Raw genomic sequence first — 26,478 nt, 5'->3', positions numbered from 1 at the left:
GTTGTGGAATTTGGCCTTGAGCAACGTCTACAACGAATGACCGTATTGCATCAACAAACCGACAGTCTTCTTCAGGATGGCTTCATCGAAGGTACGATGATATGAAGCACCTAGATTCTGGCATCTGGCATGCCTCGAGCAAAGCTTGCGGCATCAACCTGACTACCTGACAAAGCTTTCCCGTAAAGGCCTCGACGAAGCGAATCCTATCACTGTTTCCGAGACTGTTCCGCCATGGAGATGTGACCGCTTCCACCCTTTGCTAAAGACTCTTGCTTCATCTGCCGGCGCAGCTGCTTGTTGTATGCCGGCGTCTTCATGTACTCGGATTTGGGGCGCGCCGTCCAGCCCTTACCATCGTCGATGTAGCCCCACCAATAGGGGTCGCTGTTTTTGCTGCTTGATGAGCCCATTGTCCTCTTCTCAGGTATGCGAACTGGTATAGGTTGGTTGTCTGTGAATAATGGATCTTTGTTTGTTGAGGATTTTGAGGTGTGATTTTGCAATGAGAGATATGGATTTGTTCGTTGAGCAAAGAGAGAGCAACTGGCAGATGCCAACGTTTATTTTATCTTTCTTAACATTCGCTTGGGGAGTGAGGAAAGACCTTGATAAAGGTCGACTCAAAGACACCACTCATCAGTGCTGAGCTGACGTCAACCGTCATCCGCAATCATTGTTTCCAAGGCGCCGGACACTGAGTATTGTCGATCCTTGCGGCACTAAGTGGCGGCGAGTTGGTTCCTCGACTTGCCGTATTTGGCAATAAGAATGGCCAAGAGACTGCAAGCTACATCCTCATTGGTCGAAACCCTGAACCTTGCGCCCCTTTGACTTCCACCATGACATCCTTTTTCTAGATCTCACATACCTGATTCGAGTATACTCTAAGAATCTGCTCTTCTTTCATGCCACGCCGCAAATTTCTGAGGAAGGCCATCTTACCCCATCAATTAACAGATCGCGAAAAGTTATATCAAGGTACTTTCCTTAGAGCAGTTGGTGAACGATTGAAGGCCGACGTGTAGGTAGCTCATAAGTTTCTATAGTGTAGCAACTTTGTCAATGGTAATGCATCCCTCTTTGATGGTGAATTTTTTGCGCCAAGGACAAGTCTTTCTCAACGCGTAGCGGTGGTTGGTTCGTCAGGGCCGGCTTGGAGTCAGCGCATAGTACGCGGGGGGGCGCCCAGCTGGTAGAGGACTTCGTCGCGTTCTGTCGGGCAAAATGCGGGCATTACGCCAGAAAGACCCTTGAACTTCTGGCCATATACGCATTCGTCAGCATGTGGTGAATAATAACAAGTCATATGTCTCTCTGGCTTCATTTTTCTCACATTCGCCCATGAACACTCTCGATATAGAGTAGGAATGAGTGGAAAACTAGAGACGGATATACTAGAGATAAGTCCACTGGAGATGGACCTACCGAGGACGGATCTACTGGCGCCATCTAGCAGTTTATGGAATGTTTCATCTGAGCTTGGTCGTAGAATCCGCCAGGCGCTTTTGCCCTGGGCCTCCGGATCCAATACGCGTGTAGGCGGTGGCTTATAACCTCCTTTCAAGTTTTGCGTCACTTACACGCGGATTGAACACAAAGGTCTAATTCTGCGACCTGTCTGCCTGCTGGCTTTTGTCATGACTCGCCATAATATCGAATATGTTGCGTAAATCCTGCCGAAAACAAGACTCTGTCTATGTCAAGCTTCAATGCTAGACTCATTGAACACCGACTAGTGGGCATCACTCGACTTTCATAGGGCAGCAGAATTTTAGCGCGGCAGTACGAGGTGCCTTTTTCTATGAGAGGCAGTGCATACTATCTTCGGCGTATCCGCGAGAGTTCATTCGCGAAGGCCGAGAGCTGATAAAATTTAATAACGAACAGGATAGCCGTTCACAGACTGCAGAAAGTTGGATTGCCGACTTGATGATTCCTTTTTTTTATTTCTTCCTCAACGATTCCGCTTACAATATCGCCGTAGAAACTTTCCTCCGGCAAATCTCTAGGCTAGCTCTCCAAGCCAAGGAGCGAGCGATCAAAATTTTGGAACAGGGCGCAGTAGCAGAATAGTCGCGTAATCCTTGCACTGATTCGATGGTACCCATGTTGACAATACTATAGCGAACATCTACATTTGGAGCAAGAGTATGGAAACTAAGGAAACTTTTCTTCTCGATAGTTACTGGGGATAAAGTTTCGTGTTCGCTACCGAGCCTACGCAGGAAAGCTCAACTGAATTGGGGGGGACTGGTCAAAAGTCCGATCCCAAAACACCGACCCGCTCCCCAGCATCTTGTCAGGAGAAAGATACTTACTAAATCACCGGCTTTCCTTCGGGAATAGCGGTCAACAACTGAATTTCGGGGTTCGATTCCCGGGCCGGCGACTTCGGGAATAGACGTAGTAGCAAAAGTGGCCAAGACTGCCAGTTCCAAAGTCAATACCTAGTTAGAACACCCTCCAGGATTCATTCACATAGGTTCAAAGTCCTGTAGGGAATTTCAGGTCAAATTGAGCTTGAATGAATTTTGCACGCTAGGAATAATCCTTGAGCGCACAAGGCTACCATACAATTCTCCAACTGCAGTCTCCTGAACATTGATCGACTGAAAGGTGACGTGCAAATTGTATTTAGAATCTCACAACATGACTCTATGCGTAATCCCAATTATAACGGTTTCACGGGATCTTTCAGCTCTGCCAAGCTGCTGGGGATATTTCTTTCAAGTCGTAGTTAACTTCCCTAGTGAGAAAGGCAATATCGGTGGACAAAGCGTGATGGCTTCCGGGAACTTTACTGCATAATCTTAGCCTCACAGTCTATTAGTTAGTTTTATACTATACAGCCAACTGCGCCCAAGGAGTCGGCAAAATACCCCGACAGGGTAAGCTAGGATCTGACTTACAATCTAACAGACATTTCTCTTACAAAAGCTTCCTATATGAACCCCATACTGCCATACCGGTCATGCCGAATGATCGTGGGGAACTCACGGGTATTCTTGCCTTCAACAAAGACACATTGACAACAGGTCTACGAGAAAGGGAATGAATACTTAATCCTCTTTGATCGCAGACATCATGATCCATCTATTATAGGACCACTAGCCTTAATCCCTAGACTCTAGGTCGGTTTCTCAAGTCCCCTCAGTAATACCGTCACACCAGAGCAACTGCCAAGATGAAGTTCGCTGGAAGCATCGTTCTGGCTATACTAGTAGCTCTTGCCAGCGCTCAGCCGGACCCTCAACACTACCGGCATCTCAACGGTAAAAGAAAAAGTATTTCCCAGAGAGGTTTCAAGCATTCTGACGTATGATTATCTAGCCGAATGTGTTAAGAATCGTGATTGCTGCCCGTGTGACACGGGATCCGGGGCTTCTGTGTACTGCATGCGTGAGCGGCTAATCACTATTCCTTCATTCTTGTCACTCAACGGCTAACTCAATTCATTAGCGGATTCTACCTCTTCAACGAAGTACCGTTGCCTACACTTTGGAAACCCCTGGCCTTACTGTCAGAAGAACAAGGGACAGTGCGGCGACTGGGATCACCTGCAGTAAACTGTATGATACGATGCCATCGATAGTTACTTTCGAGACAAGGTTCGAAATCTAAGACTGTTTAGACATTCATATCTGTAAATTCGATCGCCACCTTGAGTATTCGCATCTGAACATATGAAACCTGATTCTATAATCAAACTAGGAAGCCCCTTCATCCATTGTTCCATCATTAAGCTCTACTTCATCGGTAGCTGAGCATTATCTGATGGAGGCGGATGATTATGGATCGCAGTTGAGCAGTTGGTTCTACATGAATAACCAAATGATCAGAGCGCTTGAGAACAATTACTTCGGGCAGTGATTGGAGGAATTGAGTTGCACATTACGCTCTCATGAGAGAGGACTATAAGTTATACCAAAGTTTCGTATGATTCTTGCGAATTCGTTGTACTTCTTGCCAAACCATTACACAACAAGAGCACCACTGTCAGTCGCCGCTACAGTCCCCGTGACGTTGCGGTCTTTCATGAGCCAAATGTATGCCTCGGCCACGTCTTCAACTGTACCAAATCGCCCCGTCGGGACTTTTTCTTCCACAGCTTTGACCATGAACTGTTTCTCATCCGACTTCATACCATCCCAAAGTTCAGTGTCAACGAATCCAGGAGCAACGACATTGACCCTCAGAGGCTTCAATTCTACTGCTAGCTGCTTGACTACACTTTGCAGCCCACCAGCAAGAAAAGAGATCACTGACCAGCCAGGCGTCGACTTCTGCGCAGCACTACCGCTCGTGATAGTGAAGGATGATTCGTTGCTCTTCGGCAGATATCTTTCTGCTACTTTGGCGACCATCAAAGGCGCAACGAAACGCATTTGACAGGCAGAAACAATCTGACCGGGTGTGACGTCTTGAAGCATGATTAAGGAAGGCGTGTTTGCCGCCGTAAAGACGACGTGGTCGATGGGGCCGGCCTGCTTGAAGACAGCCTCAATGTTGGCTTCGGCATCTGGTCCAGAGAGATCGGCTGCGAAACTCTGAATCTTCTGCTGCGAAGAAGATGGGATGGCATTTCGCAGATATGTGACAGTAGCAGTGAGCTTGGCTATGGATGAAGACGAGATTGTCAAGTTTGCCCCGCTAGCGAGAGAAGCTTCTGCGACGCCTAGACCAATGCCTGATGACCCGCCTATGATGAGAACATGCTTGCCTGCAAGTTTGTTGTATTTGAGAGCCATTGTCGCAGATGAATGATTGGTTTGGGGAGGGGTCGATAGCTGCTGCGATGGAACTTCGCGCTCAAGGGTGAACAGTTGTGTTCTGAGAAGAACAGCAAATATCTACAGTTCGTCCGTGGGACTTTCAATCAGCTTTATACTTCCCCCCATATTTCCTTAGGTAGTAGTTACCAAGCAGCGGTGATCCGTACATGTGTTGCTTCTGCCCTCACTCAATTTGCCATTAACCCCGCGTAAACCCCGAGCATCCAGCTTCGTCCCAAATGATGAGTAGGTCGCATCATCCGATGGAGTTAAACTTAGCCGAACTTCTCCAAGTACATTAGTCTGCTGATGGCCGTTGATCGCTGAGAAGAGTTGTGCCTCGGAACGGACTTAAGAGGTTGTGCTAGGTTTCAAGTCCGGCCCGCGAATGCGGAATGACTACTATACATGTCAGCTCGCATCCAAAAACATCAATACTCATGGTTTCATACTAGTTCCAACTTCGAGGAACTTTTCACTAGAATGTGTCATTAATTCCTCTTTGAAGATGATAATATATTGAAAATTGCAGCGTGACCGCTATCTAGCAAGGCCCACTTGTTGCTTAGAAGATGCACCTTGAGCGGGCATGTCATCTAAGTGTATGTCGCCCACAACCCAGTCCTTAACATCTCTTGACGTGACTTTACCACTGCGTTCGACGCAAACATCTCGCTGGACATGGATGCCATTCTCGGAGTGAATACCGCCTTCGTTCTTTGCAGCGCCATTGCCATTCACGTACAACCCATCAGTAGAGCCCTGCAGGCTATTGCTGTCTTCAAGGCGCTCGAAGGAGCCGTCAAGATCATCCTGTTTTTTCGATCGCTTCATATGACCGCCGCGGTTGGAAATTTTGCCAATTGTGACGAGAGTGTTGAAGTTTTTAGAGGCCGAGGACTTCCCCTGTCCGTTAGGCCCCTTCTTCCTGGCTGAGCGGGAGCCATACCGTTCCCCCGAACTAACGACGCTAACAACTCCACCAAGCCAACGCCGGAAAAGCGGTGCGCATGGCGGGAGACAGGCTCCAATTATAGCTAGGCAAGTCTCCACGGCGGATGCAGCGTGAGGTATAATGACCGTTTGACTAATGTTGTTTCCAGTGGTCCCTTGGCCAGGACGATAGATGGCGAATAGAATGAGACGTGCGACGGATGCGAGCACGACGCTGTTCGAACAAATCGTGTTGGTCATTGTCGCTTTGTGGCTTCACGGCGAGGGTTGAGTCAACTTACCTGCCTCCTAAGAGAAAGACACCACTGATGGCAAGCTTTTTCTCCCTCCCCATTTGTAGTGCCCAGACTTCGCGAATGGGGAGCACGACCGTAAGGATGTCAAAGATAATGTTCGGAACTGTGATTCCGATGAAGAAATTGCTCGAGTTGATACATGTTCCAGGGATGGTTCGATCCCAAAACCGAGGGATCGGGGTACAAGAAAAGACTATGCAGCGGCGTCAATACCAAATCGCTCTGACTCGTCTTTGCCTCATTGTGAGCTCGACTTACTGCTGACCATAATAACGGCAATACACCATCCAACAAGCATGGCAGTGATAGCCCAGGTACTATACCGAAGCATTTTGGATGCGGAGAAGATCCTGTAGAACATCGCTAGGACTGCCATCTTGGACAGCGGACATGCAATAGCATATTGAATTTCCAAGACGAGGATACACTATGAAATTGTAAGTCAATATTCAGCAGTTGGCGCACATTCGTGGGAAAGCTTTGTGGTAGCTACATGTCCTCATTGTTCTCTCAAAGAGCGATATGCCATACCTTCAAGAATGCTGAAACACCACCTGGATATAATTCGACTATTTGATTGACATCTGTTCCGAGACCGTACTCTACCGCTGCGAAGCTTTGTCAGTACAATGGTGCGATGATTGGGCAGGCGCAGAGGACTATGGGCCGTGATAGTAGGATTTGCGCGTGAACTGCAAACAATAACTTACAGATCCCTTCAGTAATCAGCATTATGTGATTGGCAATCTGTATATTCATCTGTCAGCGACAGAACGCTCTCAACGCTACAAGTGCTTTGGTATACGGGCCCTCTCACCAGTGCTACGATGGCGACATGTTCGTCGAAAGTCCATGGCGACTTGGCTACAACTCTCGTGACATAGAGTCGCATGCCAACCAAGACGGTTGCTAGAACACTGAAAACAGCATGAGGCACAATTAGAACCCTTGCAATATTTTCTGCAGAAGAATATGTGACGTCCGACATATCGTGCTTTGTGACGGGCCTAGCACAACTTGTCTGTCGGGAAGGGAGTTTGCCGAATGCCAGCGGGAAGCACTGTCAAGGAGCGGTGAGAACTTTGTAAGTAAAAATGATATAAACGTATCATTAGCACAGATTGAAATTGAAAACTAATCGGAAAAGGACCTTTCTTTTGCTGAACTGCGCTGTTAGCGAGTATAATTCCGAAATCATACCGGTGTTGCGCGCGGAGCTGCGCCGTTCGATCCGGTACCTGGGACCCATGTCTCTCACCCTTGACTCCATTCGTCACGATGCCGCGATCCGTGGGCCGCACCACAATAAATCTTCACGATGCCGCATGTAATCGTTCATCCCGAGTCAAGCAAACTCTCTTTCTCAAAGCTCGGAACAGCAAATGCTATCTTTTCAGGAATTTTACCCACAACTTCTGGCGTTGCCAGAGTTATTATCTATCTGGCCGGTCCCTAGAATCTCGGTGTTTCCTGATTGATTAACAGATCTCATCTAAGTGGTCGCGAACCAGAGCTAGAGGAACACATCAAAGATGAGGCTATTGGTCGTTTAAAAAACACCTAGTTGAAAGCGGTCCCTTATCAATGGTTGGGCGTAGTTTCTCGCGTTATCCCCATAATTGAAGGCGGTCGCTACTGCGGTTTCGTCCATTTGAAGAAATGCCACATTGCAACGGATCATTAAGCGACTCTCCTGTCCCACCACGTCTACAAGGTTAAGACTAATGGAAGTTTGGGACCCGTCCATAAGATGATCAACATTTCCCTCGCATCTCAATCTTGAGTCAGATTTGTCTGCCCGAGCAACAAGACCGAACACTTGCAGGAACTGAATTGTAAAAGTTCCAAAGACACGTTCTCGATTCAAATCACACCAACCATCACCAAAGAAATCAACGTGGCTTGAAAGCACAATGGCAGCAGTATCACACGCATCCAGATCTTTGGGTATTGTCTTTGCCCACGGGGGCTTCCACCTCCCCGCTTGTTTTGACCTCGCCAAAGCTCGGCTCGAGAAGGCCGGGTTTTCTCCAGTTGTTGCTGTCCGCCATCCCAGTGTTGGGACCGATCCCAAGATCACCGTTGACGATGATGCCCGGAATATCCAAGCCGAACTTGCCCCTTACCTGGAACAGGGCAAAGAGTTCCTTGCATTGGCGCATTCATATGGCGGAAGCCCATTGACCATCGCAGCCAAAGGCTACTCGGTCAAGGAAAGAGTAGCTCAGGGTCTCAAGGGCGGCATCCGAGCCATCGTTTTCGTTACAGCCAACATGCCCCCTAAGGCTGGCGCCAGCGCACTGAGCGTGCTTCCCCCTGGCTTGGATATTGTCGATATTGCTGATGGCCTGGTGATGGCAAACGCCAAGGCCAAGGTCGCGTTCTACGGCCCTGACATGGGCGACAAGCTAGCCGATGAGTGCATGGCGACATTGCTGCCGCAGTCACAAGAGGCTCTCTTGGGTCCGGTGTCTGTCGGTTCGGAGGAGCTAACGGTTCCCGTTTACTACATCCTTTGCGAGAAAGACCAGACGATATCTCCAGCCACACAACAGCAAATCATCTCGACGATCCCGACGCTTAAGAGAGTTCTGAGAAATCCTGGTGGACATTCGGCCTTCATCACTGAGGTGGAAAAGTTTGTTGAGCAGATCAATGAGATTGCGGATGAGGTGGAGAAAGATCTCTAAAGGTTGTACTTTCAGTTGAAGATCCTTTCGGCAATGCCATCCGTTGCTTAACAATGGAATATTCCAGGGATCTGGCATCCGCTTGAAGAGTAGCAATCATATCAAATACCCCTCTTCGACTCTCGCAGTCCACTTGAGACATCTTTAAGGCGTATGCACAAATGCATATGGACTCTTCGCACGAAGATTGACTTAGGATGAAGACTACATGTATCTTCGAACAATCATACGCTATCACTACCTGACGATACATGCAGGCCGGTTCACAAGATTGAAGCACTAGATTCTACACAAATCATCGACTCACGAAATCAAACCTTTTTGAACGGCCTCCATGATTTTCTTGAATAATTCGTCATAGTCAGGTCCGACGGGTGTGGCCGCTTCTAGCGCCCGATGACAGTCCTCAGGCGTATATATCAACGTCTGATTGATTTACATCTTAGCCTGCTTCGCCAGCTCCCTGTCAGTCGCACTTTTCTTTCCCAGCCACCCGTAATAACGGCACCCCATGCGCCAAGATCAAGAAAACAGTTACAGGAAGTGGGTGGGTAGGCGCCAAGGCTGTTGAGGTGCGTTTCGAGCTTGAGTGCGCCTTCTAGCGAGTCTACATCATGCGCATGCTGCGCAAGTCCAGAGACTTGCTCTGGGCGTATGACCGAGCTTCCAGCGGTAAGAATTAGACGGTCATATGTGGTAAGATGCTCTGTGCCTGTGCTGGACCTATAAGAGACTGTAGGGGATTGGACATCGATGTCATCGATGTTGCCATGGATGAACTTGATGCCGGATGCCTTGAATAGTGGTTCGAGATCCTAGCTCATGCTTGACGAATCCTCTTCGTAGAGTCGTGATCGCATGACAAAATATGGCTGTGGAGCTATGACATTGACTTTGAATGCTTCAGTCTGGCTGTGGACGTTGATAAGACATTTGGCAGCAAGGGCACTCCAGACACCTGCGAACCCGGCCCCAATGACGACAATCCTGCCGGACATATTTGTATGAGTAACTGCTAGAAATTGAGACTTGCCGTGGACGGCTGAATTGACAAGATAGTAACTGCCATGCGAGTGAGATTGTATGGGTTATATGTATTTGTTCAATCTCAAACCTGTCGCAGTCCGCAGATTCTTAGTATGCACTGCTGCCAGCATCAGACTTCACCAACACCTCCTGTTCAATGCTAGATACGATTACTTACTATGAATATCCCTGTTCCCGCGTGCTTGTACTAACACATTATTTTCCCATCTCCTCTCAGTGGGTTCCTGTTGCGCCGTCGCTGACTTCTCTCACGCTAATCTGCTTAGCTCCACGGCTTTGTCGCGAATGTAGCGGCCGGCTTACATCGGGTAACCTATTGACTTACAACGGGTCCCCGAATACCCGAGTCCCCGCAGCCGTCAAAACGGCCGGCGGACACCCGTACTTCGTCCTAACTTCAACTTCACAGACCCGCTGACACATGCACCGATGACCGTCCCTGTCGCACCCGCTCATTCGAACGGTGCAGCATCTCGCTCCTCGGTAGCCTGTCTGCCGTGCCGCTCGAGACACTTGAAGTGCGACGGAAAACGACCTCATTGCGACAGATGTGCTACCGCCGCGAAGGACTGCCAATATGCCCCATCACGCCGGGGCGGCTTGGATCGTGTAGCGCTTGCTGAACGAAGAAAGCGCCTTGCCGTCGCAAATTGTGTCGGCAATAGCAGTTCCGAGTCACCAACGAGTCTCCCATCGCAGCAATCAACAGATTCACAGATATTCGGTCAAGACTCTCTCGCTGAGCTGAACCTTGACTTAAGTATTTTCGATGATGTTGGTCTCGAAAATCAAATCCCTGCATCGGCTCCGCCCGCGAACTCGACTATACGACCAGATGATCTCGAGAATGACGCACTTATAAACGCATATTACACTAATTTCCACAAACTCCACCCGTTTCTCCTACCGCAGGAGCACTTTACGAGATTTCGTCAAGATCCTAACTGGATAGAACGACTCAGACCACTGATAAGCACTATGCATCTTGTAGGACACATTTACGCTGCCAGAAAATGGTCTTCAGAGCTTCAAGATGACGTCGAAAGTCGACTTTCTGAGCCGGCGCCGAACGACCCGGTGATTGTGCAATGCCGGCTACTTTACTCCATAGCCCTGTTCTGGTACAGCCACAAGACCGAGGCCAAGCATCAGATGGACCTCGCAGTCCGTTTAGTCCTCGACCTGCAAATGTTCCAAAAGGAATTCGCAGCAACTCATGGAGCCGAGTCTCCTGTGTTGATGGAATGCTGGAGGCGGACGTGGTGGATGCTGTATATCATCGATGCTTACTACGCTGGGACTCTCGGAACAATGAACTTCGCAGTCGTGGAGGTAGACTCAAGCGTAGAACTACCCTGCACGGAGTCAGAGTACGAATCTGGGGTAATTGCTATTCCTGCCCAAAAAATTTCAGGGATCATTCGCACTGAACTCACAAATCAAAGGATATTCCGGAACCGCAGACTCTCGAAGAGTTCGACCTCCGCGAGTTCGGTTCGGAGGACACGTCCTACTCTTCCTTTGCATACCTCATCGGCGCTGTAAAATGCGCTGCCCTGGCAATATCTACGACACCGAAATTGTTCGCCAGAGAGGACTCTATGCGTATGATTGAAGAAGCAGACTCAATCATCGACGGCTGGTCATTACTGCTGCCAGAAGATCGTCGCCATATCATGTCCAAGACTGGAGAGATTGATGAGCTCATGTTCCAAGCTCATCTTTTGATTAACGTGTAAGGTGAAGTACTCAATCTCTTGTAGAGCATGTCTCAGCTGACACTCGTCCGATGCATCAGAGCAACCATCGGTCTACATCGACCTCTATCAGACCTGAGATTCAATACCGTAGAGGACATCTCTAGCTGTGCAAGGGAGCCTCCTCAAGAGAATCCCGAGACAGAGCTTGTCAATGTGCACACCGTCCGAGTTCTTCGGGCGGTGCAAGCACAGGTGAGGCTGTTGGCGTTACCAACCGAACGATTCCATCACACTCCATTCACCACCTGTATGGTAAGTGAAGGTACATTGGCGCTGCTATCGGCCTGCAGTTTTCTACTCAAGGGAAAAGAGCTCGCTGTCGCGCGAGATCAGATCCGGATGACGATCGGTTGCCTCAAGACTTTGGGGAAAGTGTGGCCCAGAACAGCAAAGAACGTACGGGAGATCCAGACGATTGCTCAGCATGTACTTGGACTCAAACCCAGGCTGAATGGGGAGAGGACTGCCACAGATACTGCCGGAAGTCTTGCCGTGACTGATAAAGGCGATGCGGGGAATTCGAATTCCCAGACCAGTATGTCAAGCAGCGAGAGTGAGGTGTTCGCCTCGCTGGGTACCATGGATGATGTTTGCGGCTGGTATAACATGGAGGGTATTAGTTCGCAGCTTTCACATTGGGTGCAAAGTGACATTTAGTTACGTTTAGAATGACCTCAATGAGGGCAGTGTCAAAAAGAAACTTCGCTAGAGGATTTTCATGCGAAACTTAGTGGGAGTCCTCGACCGAGAAATCAACGAAAGCATTGGGTGTCCACGTCGCACAGCTAATTGTGTAGGGGAAGACTTGGCACTCTTGAAATTGGATCTTCCATGATGCTGCTAAGTAACAAGATTCCAGTGTGTGTATATCTACTAAAACTCAACGACGACTTTATGACCTCTACCCCTCTGTTGGGCACACTCCCAAGCTTGCTTCGCCTTTGTAAAAGGGAATGACTTCACCGCCAGAGCTTTCAAGGCACCCGCTTCAACCATCTCAGATGCCCTACACAACCTCTCAGCATTGGGAGATACAATAAAGTACTTGTGTCGAACTCCAGGTCGCGCAAATGACTCTTCCGGTACCGTGCCTCCGAATGCCCAAGGAGGCGGTGGATCAGCAACAGTTATGATCATCCCGTCCACCGCCACGGCCTTCCATACATCGCTCAGGATACTCCCGCCAACTGTGTCTATGACGACATCCACACCCCCGGCTGTGGAGGTCCAGCCTGGGTCATTGTAGTCCAAGACTTCGGCACCTAGCTGCTTCAAGTTCTCGTGATGTCGCGGTGAAGCCAGCGCAATGACACGAGCGCCGCTAAGCTGGGCAACCAACTGAACCGCAAGGACGCCAACGGCACCAGAGGCCCCGGTGACTAGGACAGTCATATCTGTATTAATCTTCCCATGGTCGACGACAGCCTCCCATGCCGTTAAGACTGGAATCGGAAGTGCTGCGGCCTCAACATAAGAGATGCAAGTCGGTTTCGGAGCAACCTCGCCTGGCAAGCATGTAACGTATTCAGCTTGGCATTGCCCACGGTCTGCTGATGTGAATGCGTAGACATCTTGGCCGATGGAAAGGTTTCCGGTGTAATCTGGGCCGAGTTCGGCGATAGTTCCTGATAGCTCGTGGCCGGGGATCCGGGATGCGGTTTCGTACAGCTCGGGCCAGCCGAGTTCATCGCCGGTGACCCCAGCAGCGTGCACCCGGACCAGGATCTCGGCGTCAGTAAGCGTGGGCCTTGGCATATCGGTATTGAGAGTGATTTTGGGAGAGTTTTTGTCGCTCATGATCTGGACTGCTTTCATCTTATTCGTCATTGTGCTTTCAGAGCTGGGGTTGTTGTGAGGCGAGTGAAGTGCCGCTGATGGGGGGAGGAACGAGAGGCGGGTGCGTTACGTGTAAATTGCTTTTCCGTGCTACAGAAAAGCACTCGTTATATAGCGTAAGGTAGCTTGTGCGATTGTTTTCACCTGCGAATTCGGGTACGATTCTGCTTGCTTTATCTCTTCGGCATTCGCTGATGCTCCCCCCGGGAACCCGTTCGGGCGGGAATTCGTTGACGGCGCTTGCGGGTACCCGCAAGTACGTACCACCCGCCCCGGGTATCCATGAACTCGGGTATCCACTTCCCCAACGGCGGCGACCCGGGTCGGGCTTCTGCAAAATGGAAGAATGGGATGAGCTAGCGGGAACTTCACTCATTGTGTCCGGCGCTCGTGCTCAATTTATTTAATACGACTGTCTTCAAACCAATCTAGTTGTTTTCACTTGAGTCGCACGATCAGGAGAAAGAAATTCAACACTTTAAATAAATCATCCTATACATCGAATCGAAGAGACCGACAGCTAGGTCAGTTAAACGATACAAAGACCTTTTACATGTGTTAATACTGATGAACTCAAGCATGACTCGACCCCGCGAAACAGTCAAAGTCCTATATGACTACAAACTAGCAAACGCTGAGGGAAAATCCATAGTTGGCCTCGAAGTAACCTACCCACCCAACGGTGCCACTCCTCCCCACCGACACGCGGGCGCCACTGTTGTGGTCCATGTCATCGAGGGCAAGCTTCTCAGTGGCATGAACGGGAATCCGCCCAAGGTATACGAGGTGGGGGAAAGCTTCATGGAGCTGCCCGGCTGTCATCATACAGTGGGAGAAAATCCTAGCAGCGAGACTCGTGCGGTGCTTGTTGCAGTCTTCGTTGTGGATACTGAGGTCTTGAAGTCGGGTTACGACGGGCTTACGGTGCTGGATGAAGGGTATTGAAGTACGGTCTGGCAAGGCATAAATATCACATACAGGCTCTCATTCGGGTACTACTTCATGGCAAACCTTCTGAGAGGCATCGCTGTGCGCGGCGACAATTACGTTTCGGTGGTCATGAAACATGAATATTAGGTGGAATAGTATACAGACCGGTGCGGATCGTAAACGCTGCAATAACTGTCTCTCAAACAGCCCAGTAAATCTCAACCTTGACGCTCTCCACGTAGTTGGCCCAGCCACCGAACCTCGCCTTGCCCCATACCGTGACCACATCTCCCAGCTTCAAATTGCGCACGAACTTTCCAGTCCCTGTGCCCTTGCCCCGACCTATCTCAGCTAGCCGATCGGCCTCGGGCGACTCCGGGTGGATGTCGTCGGTCCAAGACCATACCACCTCATGGTCCATAAAGTCCCTGTTGGCAGTCTTGTTGGTTTGTATCTTGAGGTTCTCAAGCGGGTGCATAGCATGGGAGTAGGCAAGCTTCCCGTCGGCGGTCGCTAGGACGGGAGGATATATCGACTGAAGGCCGCAGGTGCACAGGTTCGTTTCGCTGATGACGGGTGCCTCTTCGGACTCGCTATCCGAGCTTTCCGCTGCTATCTTGCAGGATCCATCACCTGTTCGTTAGTGCTTAGCAGGGTTTCGTTCCATGAGCAGAAGGATAGCTTACAGGTACGCTCCTTGTCGAACTTCTCCAAGCCAGCCTCGAACCAGGACCAAGATCCTCGATAGGACCCACGATCACCGTGTCCACCACCCCAACCTTGATCTTTACTCCGCAACTTGAAGACGATCTTCCGCACCGGGTGGGTCAGAGTGGGCGGCGCCTTCATGGACCCCATGAAGTATTCTCTCGGGGCTTCGGAGACGATCTCGGTGGGGCTTGAGGTGGGTTCGAGGAGCGTCAGGTTGCGGAGCGGCTCCGTAACGGGGGACCCATCGCCCGACTTGGGCGGCAGCGGCGCGGTCTTGAATGCCGGGCCGACCTTTTTGAAGTCGAGAAATCCGATGGGGGGACACCGCAGGATGAACTTGTTCTCGTCTCCGGTGGTGCCTACGACACGGAGGGCATCGCGAAGGGGAGTTACTGCGTGATAGATGCTGGCTTCGGAATGCGGCCAGTATTCGGCCTGGTCGATGACGAGGTCTAGAATTTCGGGAGGGAAGTTGAAGGCCTTTTCGAGCATGACGCGGACAACGATGACATCGACGTGCGAGGGCTTGTAATTCCCGGGCTCCTGCAGGCTTGGCCCTGAGTGGTCGCCTCGGGTGTCTGATTGCATGATGCCGACGGCTCTAGCGATGATGGCACCGGCTGCTACTGTTGCAAAGGTTCCGGCGTATTGTTGGAATTGGGAGAAGAAAGACATGTACGGATACACAGGAGGGATATCTGGGGAACTCAGAAAGAGGAATGGTGGGAAGAGGGGTAAGAAGATGTGAAGGCGCCGGTTTCGTAGGGATCTTGTGGTTGTGGTACCTAAGTACGTGGGAAGGCGACGTCAGCTCATGGCAACTCCAAAGGTTCATTTCGGGGTCGGTGCACGGAGGCCTGCAGCTTTAAATTGACGTCAGTGGGGATATGGAGCCGATGGTGGGGTTGCGAAATGTCACTGACAGGACCCCTGCTCGATGCGATAAGGAGTCCTTATCGGTCAGTATCACGTGAAATTACACCATCGTTGGCCACTGACTGAGGACAATGGGTCGTCACCGGAGGAGCTCCCGCTTACAAACCGAGAGCCGATGGCGTCGATATTTCTGTCGCAAGTGACCTGAAAGACGGTCCTGGACCTTTCATAATTTCCAATTGCCAATTTTCTGTCAGTATTTGTTGTGATGAAGTGCCAAAGAATCGCCTCGCAGGCCCTTCGCCAGGCCCGCGCACCAGCATCGCGCGTCCAAGCTCCCTCCGTTTTCCGGAGCTCCAAAGTCGCGGCGGCAGCTCCTCTTGGCAACCGACAATGCGCCCACCAGTTCCACTCCAAGCCGGCGCGGAAGGCTTCGAACAGCCCCGGCGATGCGTCAAATCCGGCAATGGCATTTCCATGCCTTGACGCTCTCGAGAACCGATCCGCGAGCCTCGAAGCACGGTACGAATCGAGCGGCCCCGAGCCGTCTTATACCGCCGGCGCGACAGAAGTATACCACTGCAAGGACCCTCTCCTGCTCGACTGGGGCGGTGTTCTACCTGAATTCGACATCGCATATGAATCGTGGGGCAAGATGAACGCCGACAAGTCCAACGTCATTCTCTTGCACACTGGCCTCTCGGCGTCGTCTCACGCGCATTCGACAGAGAGCAACCCCAACCCCGGTTGGTGGGAGAAGTTCATCGGACCGGGGTTGGCTTTAGATACCGATAAATACCACGTCATCTGCACAAACGTAATAGGAGGCTGCTATGGCTCAACAGGACCGAGCAGTATCGACCCAGCAGACGGACAGCGGTACGCGACAAGATTTCCCATCTTGACCATGGAGGACATGGTGCGCGCGCAGTTCCGCCTCCTCGACGGCCTCGGCGTAGACAAGCTCTACGCCAGCGTCGGCTCGAGCATGGGCGGTATGCAATCGCTCGGTGCAGGCGTCCTCTTTCCGGACCGCGTCGGCCGGATCGTCTCCATCAGCGGCTGCGCCCGGTCACACCCTTACAGCATCGCGATGCGCCACACGCAGCGGCAGGTGCTGATGATGGACCCGAACTGGAACAGAGGGTTCTACTACGGCAGGGTGCCGCCGCACGCGGGAATGAAGCTCGCGCGCGAGATTGCGACCGTCACGTACCGGTCGGGACCGGAGTGGGAGCAGAGGTTCGGCAGGCGGAGGGCGGACCCGAGCAAGCCGCCTGCGCTGTGCCCTGATTTCTTGATCGAGACGTACCTCGATCACGCCGGAGAAAAGTTCTGCTTGACGTACGATCCTAATAGTCTGCTCTATGTCAGCAAGGCGATGGATCTTTTCGACTTGGGGAGGGAGAACCAGCTCGCTGCCAACGCGAGGAGAGCAGAGCGCGAGAAGCTTCTGCAGTCTGGCGAGTCGCCCGCGCGCAATGACGCCGCCTGCAGTCTTACGCTGCCCGAGAAGCCCTACGTGGAGCAGCCAGAATCCAACGCCGGCACGGCCGATCAGTCCGTCGAGGTGTCCTCCAGGCCGCCTGAAGACCTCATTGCGGGCCTTGCGCCTCTGAGAGACACTCCCGCTCTCGTGATTGGTGTGGCGAGTGACATCCTCTTTCCCGCGTGGCAGCAGAGGGAAGTGGCCGAGGCATTGAAGCTCGCGGGCAATAGGAACGTTGCGCACTATGAGCTGAGCGAGGAGATGAGTTTCTTTGGACACGACACGTTCCTGTTGGATTTAAAAAACATTGGCGGGAACTTGAAAAATTTCCTGGGATAAATCAGCCAAGAGGGAGGCCAGTGGTCCAGCGAACGTGAACATGTAAAAGGTTGTTGGAGTTGAGGTAAATTTTCTGCACGAAATATGTCTATGGGGAATGTTCCACTTGCATATGTAGCCATGTACAGCATCCAGGCAGGAAAAGCATTGACGATTACAAACCTTTGGACTGATTCTCTTGGTCTCCGGGCTTCTCGTGTAGCCGACATTTGGTCTTCTCTCTCTTATTCTGCTGATGCTGCCGAGAAGCTTACCTACCTTAGGACAGACTTCGTCACAACGATACCTACACGCACGCAAAAAAGAAGTTCACCACCGGTATGGCTACATCTCCTGGCGATTATTATAGTGCTCATGCTGGGATCGTATGCGGACTCGAACTCGTAGCCGGTCGATTAGGCTGTCAGGGGGTATTGTCGATCTTTTAACCATTCCACCACCCAGCCAGTTTGTCCTGACCAACCGACCTAGGAAGGCGCCTGCTGTTGCTGGTGACAGGAATGAGATTGAAGGGGTATGTATAGGCTCTTTGCGCAGTTCTAGTCATCTGATGTGGAATCACCGGTCTGCCAGCGCCTTCCAGTCAAGATAATGTGACCCCCGTAAGGATGATTCAGACTCGTGGCACCATCGCTCGTTGCGCAGGGCTTCATATGAAGCAGGAATGAGCTGGACAATAGACACCTCGCTTACCTCTCTACACATCGTGGGCTAGATGCTAAAGCGGGTATTTGTCTGAAGTAAATAATGCGATGATCAAGGACCTAACAACGAGAGAACAGAGGAAAATAAAGAATTCAAACGGCGAGTGGGACCTAGCTATAGGCTTGCCAAGTGAGCATCAGATGTGCTTAACTTACTAGGTACCTTAGCCTTCGTTGATCAACAACTAGCGAGCCTCCGGGTTGTGCAGGGATAAGCTCTCCACAACCCCGGTCAAAGCTCCTCGGCAGGCACTAAGGTAAGTCGGAGGAAGCCCCGCCAATCCCCTTCATTGGTCTGACGTCAATCAATTCATCATCGTCAACACTCCACGACCAGCTCATTGAAATGAGAGTCGCCGCGCTTCTGTTTCGACAAAGTGGTCTCAACCCGAGATCAAAACTGAATGATTTCCGATCAGCTCTCATACGAACAAGCATTCCAACTGCGCATTCAGCCATCATTACCCGAACCATGTCGACAGTCACACTGAAAGACAGCGGTATCCAGGTCGAGCTGCCTAATGGCCTGTCGGAAGACCAACTAATAGGTTTCCGACCATTTAACGTGTGAAGCTACTTCTAGTGTTCTCCCTTCAAGGACGAGGAAAAGCGCTGACTGTCAAACTAGGATTGGGTCAAGGGCCTCAACAACTCCCTAAGCCTACAAGCCAAGAGCAAAGACCACCCATTCCACCAAGACCCCTACCGCCTACGCGGCATCACAGTTCAGGCCTTTGACATCTTTGGATCCGGCCGCGTCGGTTTCCTCAAGGTGAGGGCCGATGTCAAGAATGAGGCGGGAGAGGGTCTCCCAGCCAGCATATTCCTTCGCGGACCCAGCGTCGGCATGCTGGTGATGCTCATCCCCGATGACGCCCCGCCCGACAGCGATGAGCGCTATGTCGTGCTGACGGTGCAGCCCCGCGTGCCGGTCGGCAGTCTGTCATTTGTTGAGTTGCCCGCCGGCATGGTCGACGACAGCGGTAGCTTCGCAGGCGCGGCGGCAAAAGAAATTAAGGAGGAGCTGGGCTTGGAGATCCACGAATCGAAACTGACGTGCCTGAGCGAGCTGGCCGGCGCGGGCAGATCATCTGGGAACGAAGCTGATGAGGGCTTAGCAGAGGCGATGTACCCCTCTGCCGGCGGCTGTGACGAGTTCGTGACGCTGTATAGCCACGAGAAGAGGATCCCTCGCGAGCAATTAAAGGAGTGGAGCGGCAAGCTGACTGGGCTGCGGGATCACGGAGAGAAGATTACGTTGAAGCTAGTGCCGATGAAGGATCTGTGGCGGGAGGGCGCGCGGGATGCAAAGTGTCTTGCGGCCGTGGCTCTTTGGGAGGGACTCCGGCGCGAGGGCAAATTATGAGTTGCGGCGGCACAATGAAGGGGATAAAAGGTCTCGGGCATGCATCATCATTATAGCTTGAATTTCTTTGCTAATTCAATGCCTTCGGCAATGGTCCCCACGCGGGCATCGATGGCGTAGCCTTCCTTCTCCAGACGAATGCACTCTGCCCAGAAGTTGGACAGCGGCACGGTGAAGACCTCGATGAATTCTCCTTCTTCCAGTTCGGCCTTTGGGTTTTGGTTCTCGGGGAGGGAGGTGTCGATGGTGACGTGGATCATGCGGAGATTGGTATTGCAGAATCCGGGGTCTTGAAGGCAAATCGACGTCAGCTGCGCCTGAGCTAAGGAGAGAATTGAGTTCTTTGAGATGTTACATACCATTGAACATGATCGGCGTGGTCTCGGACACCTTGCCAACGTATCCCGTCTCCTCCTTGAGCTCGCGCACGGCAGCCTGCTCGGCCGTCTCGCCCTCGTCCACGAGCCCCGCGGGAACCTCGATGCAGATCTTGTCAATCGGCGGGCGGTACTGCTTCTGGAGGATGATCTCGGGGCCGGTGGGCTTCTCGAGGATGGCGACGATGCCGACGCCGTCGATCTCGCCGTTCTTTGGGCGGGTGCGGCGCTCGGCGGATTCCCAGGTGCGGGAGTTGCCGTTCTGGTCATCGTAGTTGATCTTGATGAGCTTGATCCAGCGAGCCTCGCCCTCGCCCTGCGGTTCTATGGGTCAGATAGGGCATACGGAATAGTAGATTGCTTGGAGTCAGTTGTGTTGGCTTACCAGAGGGCCGGTGGCGGTCACTTTGGCAGACATTGTGGACGTGTTGATGCTAACGTAAGGTATCTTAGTCGGAGCTTCGGCGGGATGGCGGGGTAGCTTCTGTCAGTGTCGCCGTGGCTGGCTGGTGCTCGCCACCCCGCGGTGGTCACCTCACTTAGTCATCACGCAGCTCTTGCCTGCGTAGCACGCCCAAGGTAGGTAGGTAACGCTTTCCACCTGAGTGTCCCTAGGAAGGCGGGAAGGGAAGTAACCGGTATCAGTCACGAACGACAGCTGTTCGACTACAATCATCAAATTTGGCTTGAGTACCCTGTTCGCGACGTATGGTCGAATAGAGACTTCTCCAAACGATGCGCCCAGGCAGAATGTCGACCACTCATTCAGTCTCTCAACAAGGATCCCGGAGCGTGCAACAGCGGCATTAGGGACGCCTCCTCCGTCCTTGAGACGTTTTGTCTTGCGATACGGATTGAATAAGAGCGGCCTCGGTCCGAGAACGCTGTCTTAGCCTCGCAAGGTAGCATTTTATTTCAACGTTCCTGGACGCGTCACCACGTCAGTCGCTAACAAGCTTTTGGGCACCGTCCCAAGCCTGGAGATGTCCAAGGGACCCCTGCCCATGAAATACTCGCCGGATCGAAATGGGAGATTTACGGTCATGGACGTTTGGACGAACCTCCCATCCACTGATCATCGAAGAGTCCTCGGAGAAAGCTTTCCGAAAGACGCATCCGAGAGGGAGAGAACGGGGGAAACACACGAAATCGTTATCGCTTCTGGAAGGGCACGCACGACGTCAAGGTTACCCAACGAGCAAACTTGCATCTTCGGGTTTCTATTGCGCCGATGAGTGTAAGACGCACGAGGCCCTTGACGTTGCGTTCCCACCGCGACTAACTGCATGCGCTGCGGTACTCCGCACGCAGGCGAGGACGCGCCGCCTGGATTACCAACCGGTCGGATCCAGCCCAAACGACCACTAGTGTCAACGCCGTACGGATACGTACTTGCGCCAGACATAACAGGCCAGCGAGGAACATCACTGCAAGTTTGGGTCCGCACACGATAACGTGCTATCATAGAACCTTCCTTGTCATGTCTATCAAATCGGAGGGGAGTCTCTGTGACGTCCAGCAGGCAGTCTGACTCGCATTTGTCGTTGGTTCAGCGTGCCCACAGGGACTGGCCAACTTGAGCGGTCCACGACCAGGGTCCAATTCCTCCGTATTACACTTAAAGGCCGCCGACTGGTTAGCCACGCGACGCTTGCATCTCATTCATCGACCTTCCTCTCCGGGAAGGATTGACCAATCCACCTCCCTCGGCACCGCGCCTGGTGATGTTTGAGACTCTGGCTTCACCACAGACTTATACTTCTTCACACTCCCTTAAGATATACAACTTTCTTTCTTCTGTCGGCTTCCTCGTCTTTTCTAAACACTCTTTAGTCGTCACGGACGACATATGCTCCAAGATCAAGATGGCACCCACTAAAGCGGTTGACGACCGCAATGGCGACATCGAAAGCAGGCCTGAAGAAGAGACGCCGTTATTGTCACACGACTTGCCACCCACAGTCGCCCCAAGCCGTAGATACCAGCTAAAGGTCATTGGTCTGGCAATGACCTTTATTCTTATCGTCGAAGTTGGCGCCTATCTTCAGATCCCGCCTTCATATCAGCTCATGGAAGAAATTATCTGTCGCCAACGCTGCCCCGACCACATCATCTCGGCCGAGGATGACGATGTATGCAAAGGGCCGGATGTACAAGGCCAGCTAGCCATGATTAAAGGCTGGCAAAACTCATTTGACTGCGTCCCGTGTATGTCCCGCCCTCCAACCCCAACTGTCAGCGCCGGCTAATTATTGTATTCGCAGCATTGCTCACTGCGATTCCCTACGGAGTTATTGCGGACAAGTATGGCCGCCGACCAGTCCTATCTTTGGCCATGCTAGGTATTACGCTGGAGCTTGCCTGGATGCTGCTGCCCCGTAGGTTATGAACATACCTCTTCTACCGGTGAAATTTGCTCATTAGACAGTTCTGTGGCCCAATATTCTCCCTCTTTGGACCATGTGGTTTGGAGCAGCTTTCCAATTCATAGGTGGAGGCGCAGGCATGATTCAAGCCATGACCTGGACCATGATCTCTGACGTCGTCCCCATTTCCAGCCTGTAAGATTTGTCCATTGCCGAGATCAGTCATTCAGAAGCTCACGTGTGATAGGACCGCGGTTTACTACAAGATTGGCGCAATCGCGCTTGCGGGAGAGCTTGTAGTTGCGCCTCTCAGCGCCTATTTATTGAGCAAGAACCCATGGCTGCCTCTCAGCGTCGGCATGGTCCTCTTAATCATCGGCACATGCCTGCCGCCTTTCATCCCAGAAACCCTAGAGCTCCGCCGCGCCGCTGATCAAGAGGTCGAGCAGACACTCTCGCGGTCCGAGGAAGACGCGAGGGACAAGCGCACACTCAAGCAGCAGATCATCTTCGCCGTGAAGAACGACATGGGCCATGTCTACACCTTTTTGATCAAGTCCAAGAGCGTGATTTCCCTCGTCCTCGGCTTCAATCTCACAGTTATCGTAAAGTATGTCAAGATAGACATCATGTCGCAATACGTGCACAACTTGCTGGGCTGGTCTTGGGCAAAAGTAAGTCGATGTCGCGCCGTCTCCGCCACACACCACGGGGTTCGTTATCTGACAAATCGTTGCGACACGCAGGCAACGCTCTTGGGAACTGTCTCGACGGTTACAAACATGGTCATGCTGCTCGCCATTCTCCCCGCGCTGAGCTGGCTGATCACCAAGCGTACGGGAGTGCATCCTCTAGTTCGGGATCTCTGGCTCACCCGAATGAGCGGCATCCTCCTGGCTGTCGGATGCTTCATGGTCGCCATTGCATTCGCGCCTTGGTTTCTAATTACTGGTATGTTTGCCTTCTTTACCTTGCCATCTGTATCGGGCTGGTTCCGGTCCTCAATCACCCAGATATGCTGATCTTTCACATCAGCCCTCATCATTTTCTCCATGGGCACCGTTTACACAAATATTTGCCGAGCCATCCTCAACGCCGTAGTCGAGCCGCACACGATAGGTACCCTAAACACGGCAATCACCTGGGTGGAACAAGTGAGCCTGTTGGTTTCGGCTCCGGTGATTTCGGGCTTGCTGAAAGCTGGCAACTCGGCAGGAGGCATATGGCTCGGTCTGCCGTATATGGCCGCGACTGTCATGGCTATTGCTGGTACTGCGATCGCGTTTGCCTATCGTTTGCCTAGAGACAAGATTCGATAGATACCTACCTTGTTGTTGTCTAGAGGGATAGACGTCGATGCACGGAATACATGTCCATTAGAATAGAGAGATGCACATACCAAATACAGTTATCCTCAATTTCTCGTCATCCTCAAGTTTTCTGTTTGACAAAGTACAACGGGTAAATTCATCGAGATAAAAAGTTGCTGCGAGTAAAGAAGGGAGATGGCAAGATTCGAGGTCATGATCAGGTAGATGGGAATCTACACCCAATGGACATTGACTGGCCATTCCAAGCTACCTGCCCGTATTCCCGGTCTTGGCCCGCGATGTCCGCCACCGCTGTAGGGCTCATCTGATAACGATAAGAGCTCCAAACGCCCGAGAACGACGCTGAGGGATGGCGGGGGTGGGGTCGCCGCATGATGTAACGGCGAAGCGAACCAACGACTTTTTTGTGAGTCGCAGGCGAGGCAGATAGCTGCCTCTTACCTACCATCCATCCACTCTAGGCTACACTCGCACATTGACCGAAACACAAACCTAGAGCTTCTCTTATAGTACGCGACAAATACCTCAGGCGCTTTTGGTATACTTCTCTCTCTTCGACAGTAAGATAGACGGCAACTCGCACCGCACGACCTGACTTTTTCTCCCCGCCACCCCTACCCACCAACCCCGCCAACCTGCCCATCATAGGCCGCCGACGCCGCGAGAAACATCCCAAGGGCCGGCCCAACTCCAACCGGCCGCGCAAGAAGATGGGTAACGAGGAGTCGACGATGCTAGACGACAGCGTCCAGCCCAAGACGCTCGAGTCGCGCTCGCTGGAGGCCATTTCTGATTACATCAAATCCGGCGATGCGAAAAAGATTGCCGTCATGACCGGCGCCGGAATCTCCACAGCCGCTGGCAGTATGCGCCCTCCCTTGACGATTGAGACCAAGTTTGCGCAAGTTTCTAACACAATCACCACCCAGTCCCCGACTTCAGGTCACCCGGCACCGGCCTCTACGCCAACTTAGCCCGCTTGAACCTCCCCTACGCCGAAGCCGTCTTCGACATCTCCTACTTCCGCAAGCACCCCGAGCCCTTCTATTACCTCGCCAAAGAGCTCTACCCGGGAAAATTCCACCCCACCGTCTCTCACGCCTTCATCGCCCTGCTCGCGAAGAAGGGTCTCCTGCAGATGAACTTTACACAAAACATTGACTGCCTCGAGAGGCGTGCCGGCGTGCCGGACGATAAGATCATCGAGGCGCACGGCAGCTTCGCCACCCAGCGCTGCATCGAGTGCAAGGACCCCTTCCCCGCCGACCGGATGGAGAAGCATGTCCAGGACGAAAACGTGCCCAAGTGCGATTCCTGCGGCGGGCTCGTGAAGCCGGATATCGTCTTCTTTGGGGAGGCGCTGCCGGAGGCGTTCCGCGATAATACACACCTGCCCGCCGTGGCTGATTTGATTGTGGTCATGGGGACAAGTCTCTCGGTCTACCCCTTTGCTGGCCTGGCCGAGGCTTCGAAATCTGGCGTGCCGCGGTTGCTGCTCAACAGGGAACGGGTGGGACAGATGGGTCGCAGGGCGGATGACGTTGTTGAGTTGGGGACGTGCGATGCTGGGGTTCGTAAGCTTGCTGCCCTGCTTGGCTGGGGCGACGAGCTAGAGGCGCTCTGGCGCGGTATTGTGGGCAAAAAGGAGGCCGAGAGGCAGCTTGCGTCAGCCGCTGGCGAAGGCGAGGATGATTTGGAGGAGGAGATTCGGAGAGTTACCGAGGGTGTCGACACGGCGCTCAAGCTCGACGACGACAAGGACGACGAAAAGGAAGGGGATGCCACGGAGGATACCAAGGAAACGGAAGAAGTCGGCTTTCCTTTACGGCAAGACGGCGGAAGCGACACCGAGGACGCGCAGAAGAGCATCCCCGAGGGCGTCGTCCAGAGAATGTCCAAGGCAATCCAGGGGCAAGGGGGCGAGATCGGCACGGACATCAAGGACGATCGCGGCCGCGAGGGGAGAACCGTCAACGGATCTGAAGGCGCACCGCAGGACGCAAAGGACTTCCGGATCGAGGCCAAGAAGAAGATCCAGCTTGCGGCGCAGGGGGCCGCCACCCCTCTCGACGAGGTTGCCATCGTTTTCGACGCTTCTGCGCCTGTGGCTGAGATGAAACACGAGGATCCCAAGAGCGCTGAGTTGCTGAGTGGGGTTTCTCGGTATGAGGAGACGTCCGCGCCTGCTGCTGGTGTGGACAAGGAGTCGCCGGCGGGTTCGAAGGCTGAGTCGGCTTCTGCTTCTACGACGGCACAAGAAGCCTCCGGGAGCGTAGAGAAAGAGGAGAAGCCTTCATCGGGCGACTCAAAGTTATGATCTTCCACCGACGATGCCTACTCCTAACCTCCCTTGGTCATTACGATACACGGCCACAGCCGCACCTTAGATAGCGGCCAAGTCTTCTATATCTCGCTTATACCCACATCGCGGATTCGCGTTGGTTTCACTCTATGCCTCTGTCCCCAAGTGGTACATAAATATCTACATCTCGTCCCTGCTTTCATTTGTCCATTCACGTGTGTGTGATGACTACTTGTTGACGATCTTTAATTCTTAGACATGTAAGGGAGATGTCTTGCGTTACGAATTTAAGAGAAGAAAAACAGGTAAAAAAGGCCATCGATAGGGGA

General features: G+C 52.2%; 14 protein-coding genes across 14 annotated transcripts; 7 read left to right on the top strand and 7 right to left on the bottom strand.

The window, feature by feature from the left end:
- Window positions 1-209: 209 nt before the first annotated feature.
- CABS01_15726 (uncharacterized protein) lies at window positions 210-413 on the bottom strand (the record flags this gene model as incomplete). The annotated part of the gene is made up of 1 exon (XM_060549060.1): window positions 210-413. One exon carries the CDS (start codon window positions 411-413, stop codon window positions 210-212), a length of 204 nt encoding a protein of 67 aa, XP_060391018.1.
- Window positions 414-3,187: 2,774 nt separating this feature from the next.
- Window positions 3,188-3,569, top strand: CABS01_15725 (uncharacterized protein; the record flags this gene model as incomplete). Its single annotated transcript, XM_060549059.1, has 3 exons — window positions 3,188-3,275; window positions 3,334-3,402; window positions 3,463-3,569. The coding sequence occupies 3 exons, from the start codon at window positions 3,188-3,190 to the stop codon at window positions 3,567-3,569; spliced, it is 264 nt and encodes an 87-aa protein (XP_060391017.1).
- Window positions 3,570-3,977: 408 nt separating this feature from the next.
- On the bottom strand, window positions 3,978-4,751 carry CABS01_15724 (short chain dehydrogenase; the record flags this gene model as incomplete). Its single annotated transcript, XM_060549058.1, has 1 exon — window positions 3,978-4,751. One exon carries the CDS (start codon window positions 4,749-4,751, stop codon window positions 3,978-3,980), a length of 774 nt encoding a protein of 257 aa, XP_060391016.1.
- Window positions 4,752-5,315: 564 nt separating this feature from the next.
- Window positions 5,316-7,013, bottom strand: CABS01_15723 (uncharacterized protein; the record flags this gene model as incomplete). The annotated part of the gene is made up of 6 exons (XM_060549057.1): window positions 5,316-5,943; window positions 6,011-6,218; window positions 6,284-6,452; window positions 6,557-6,633; window positions 6,736-6,772; window positions 6,843-7,013. 6 exons carry the CDS (start codon window positions 7,011-7,013, stop codon window positions 5,316-5,318), a joined length of 1,290 nt encoding a protein of 429 aa, XP_060391015.1.
- A 925-nt stretch (window positions 7,014-7,938) lies between these two features.
- Window positions 7,939-8,715, top strand: CABS01_15722 (uncharacterized protein; the record flags this gene model as incomplete). The annotated part of the gene is made up of 1 exon (XM_060549056.1): window positions 7,939-8,715. The coding sequence occupies one exon, from the start codon at window positions 7,939-7,941 to the stop codon at window positions 8,713-8,715; it is 777 nt and encodes a 258-aa protein (XP_060391014.1).
- Window positions 8,716-9,134: 419 nt separating this feature from the next.
- On the bottom strand, window positions 9,135-9,713 carry CABS01_15721 (uncharacterized protein; the record flags this gene model as incomplete). The annotated part of the gene is made up of 2 exons (XM_060549055.1): window positions 9,135-9,509; window positions 9,609-9,713. The coding sequence occupies 2 exons, from the start codon at window positions 9,711-9,713 to the stop codon at window positions 9,135-9,137; spliced, it is 480 nt and encodes a 159-aa protein (XP_060391013.1).
- Window positions 9,714-10,191: 478 nt separating this feature from the next.
- CABS01_15720 (uncharacterized protein) lies at window positions 10,192-11,501 on the top strand (the record flags this gene model as incomplete). The annotated part of the gene is made up of 2 exons (XM_060549054.1): window positions 10,192-11,145; window positions 11,226-11,501. 2 exons carry the CDS (start codon window positions 10,192-10,194, stop codon window positions 11,499-11,501), a joined length of 1,230 nt encoding a protein of 409 aa, XP_060391012.1.
- Window positions 11,502-12,395: 894 nt separating this feature from the next.
- On the bottom strand, window positions 12,396-13,349 carry CABS01_15719 (zinc-binding dehydrogenase; the record flags this gene model as incomplete). Its single annotated transcript, XM_060549053.1, has 1 exon — window positions 12,396-13,349. One exon carries the CDS (start codon window positions 13,347-13,349, stop codon window positions 12,396-12,398), a length of 954 nt encoding a protein of 317 aa, XP_060391011.1.
- A 588-nt stretch (window positions 13,350-13,937) lies between these two features.
- CABS01_15718 (uncharacterized protein) lies at window positions 13,938-14,303 on the top strand (the record flags this gene model as incomplete). Its single annotated transcript, XM_060549052.1, has 1 exon — window positions 13,938-14,303. The coding sequence occupies one exon, from the start codon at window positions 13,938-13,940 to the stop codon at window positions 14,301-14,303; it is 366 nt and encodes a 121-aa protein (XP_060391010.1).
- A 184-nt stretch (window positions 14,304-14,487) lies between these two features.
- CABS01_15717 (uncharacterized protein) lies at window positions 14,488-15,674 on the bottom strand (the record flags this gene model as incomplete). Its single annotated transcript, XM_060549051.1, has 2 exons — window positions 14,488-14,921; window positions 14,975-15,674. 2 exons carry the CDS (start codon window positions 15,672-15,674, stop codon window positions 14,488-14,490), a joined length of 1,134 nt encoding a protein of 377 aa, XP_060391009.1.
- Window positions 15,675-16,143: 469 nt separating this feature from the next.
- CABS01_15716 (homoserine O-acetyltransferase) lies at window positions 16,144-17,703 on the top strand (the record flags this gene model as incomplete). The annotated part of the gene is made up of 1 exon (XM_060549050.1): window positions 16,144-17,703. The coding sequence occupies one exon, from the start codon at window positions 16,144-16,146 to the stop codon at window positions 17,701-17,703; it is 1,560 nt and encodes a 519-aa protein (XP_060391008.1).
- A 1,176-nt stretch (window positions 17,704-18,879) lies between these two features.
- On the top strand, window positions 18,880-19,773 carry CABS01_15715 (NUDIX domain-containing protein; the record flags this gene model as incomplete). Its single annotated transcript, XM_060549049.1, has 2 exons — window positions 18,880-18,972; window positions 19,036-19,773. The coding sequence occupies 2 exons, from the start codon at window positions 18,880-18,882 to the stop codon at window positions 19,771-19,773; spliced, it is 831 nt and encodes a 276-aa protein (XP_060391007.1).
- Window positions 19,774-19,823: 50 nt separating this feature from the next.
- On the bottom strand, window positions 19,824-20,568 carry CABS01_15714 (NUDIX domain-containing protein; the record flags this gene model as incomplete). Its single annotated transcript, XM_060549048.1, has 3 exons — window positions 19,824-20,062; window positions 20,133-20,466; window positions 20,536-20,568. 3 exons carry the CDS (start codon window positions 20,566-20,568, stop codon window positions 19,824-19,826), a joined length of 606 nt encoding a protein of 201 aa, XP_060391006.1.
- Window positions 20,569-22,015: 1,447 nt separating this feature from the next.
- Window positions 22,016-26,164, top strand: CABS01_15713 (the record flags this gene model as incomplete). The annotated part of the gene is made up of 8 exons (XM_060549047.1): window positions 22,016-22,358; window positions 22,415-22,528; window positions 22,579-22,711; window positions 22,764-23,190; window positions 23,263-23,467; window positions 23,552-23,785; window positions 24,496-24,711; window positions 24,777-26,164. 8 exons carry the CDS (start codon window positions 22,016-22,018, stop codon window positions 26,162-26,164), a joined length of 3,060 nt encoding a protein of 1,019 aa, XP_060391005.1.
- Between the last annotated feature and the right edge of the window lie 314 nt (window positions 26,165-26,478).

Source organism: Colletotrichum abscissum (assembly GCF_030869225.1).
Source record: "Colletotrichum abscissum strain IMI 504890 chromosome Unknown Scaffold_72.1, whole genome shotgun sequence".
Taxonomy (NCBI): domain Eukaryota; kingdom Fungi; phylum Ascomycota; class Sordariomycetes; order Glomerellales; family Glomerellaceae; genus Colletotrichum; species Colletotrichum abscissum.
The sequence above is the reverse complement of the archived record's forward strand: the minus strand, read 5'-3'. Positions and strand labels throughout refer to the sequence as shown.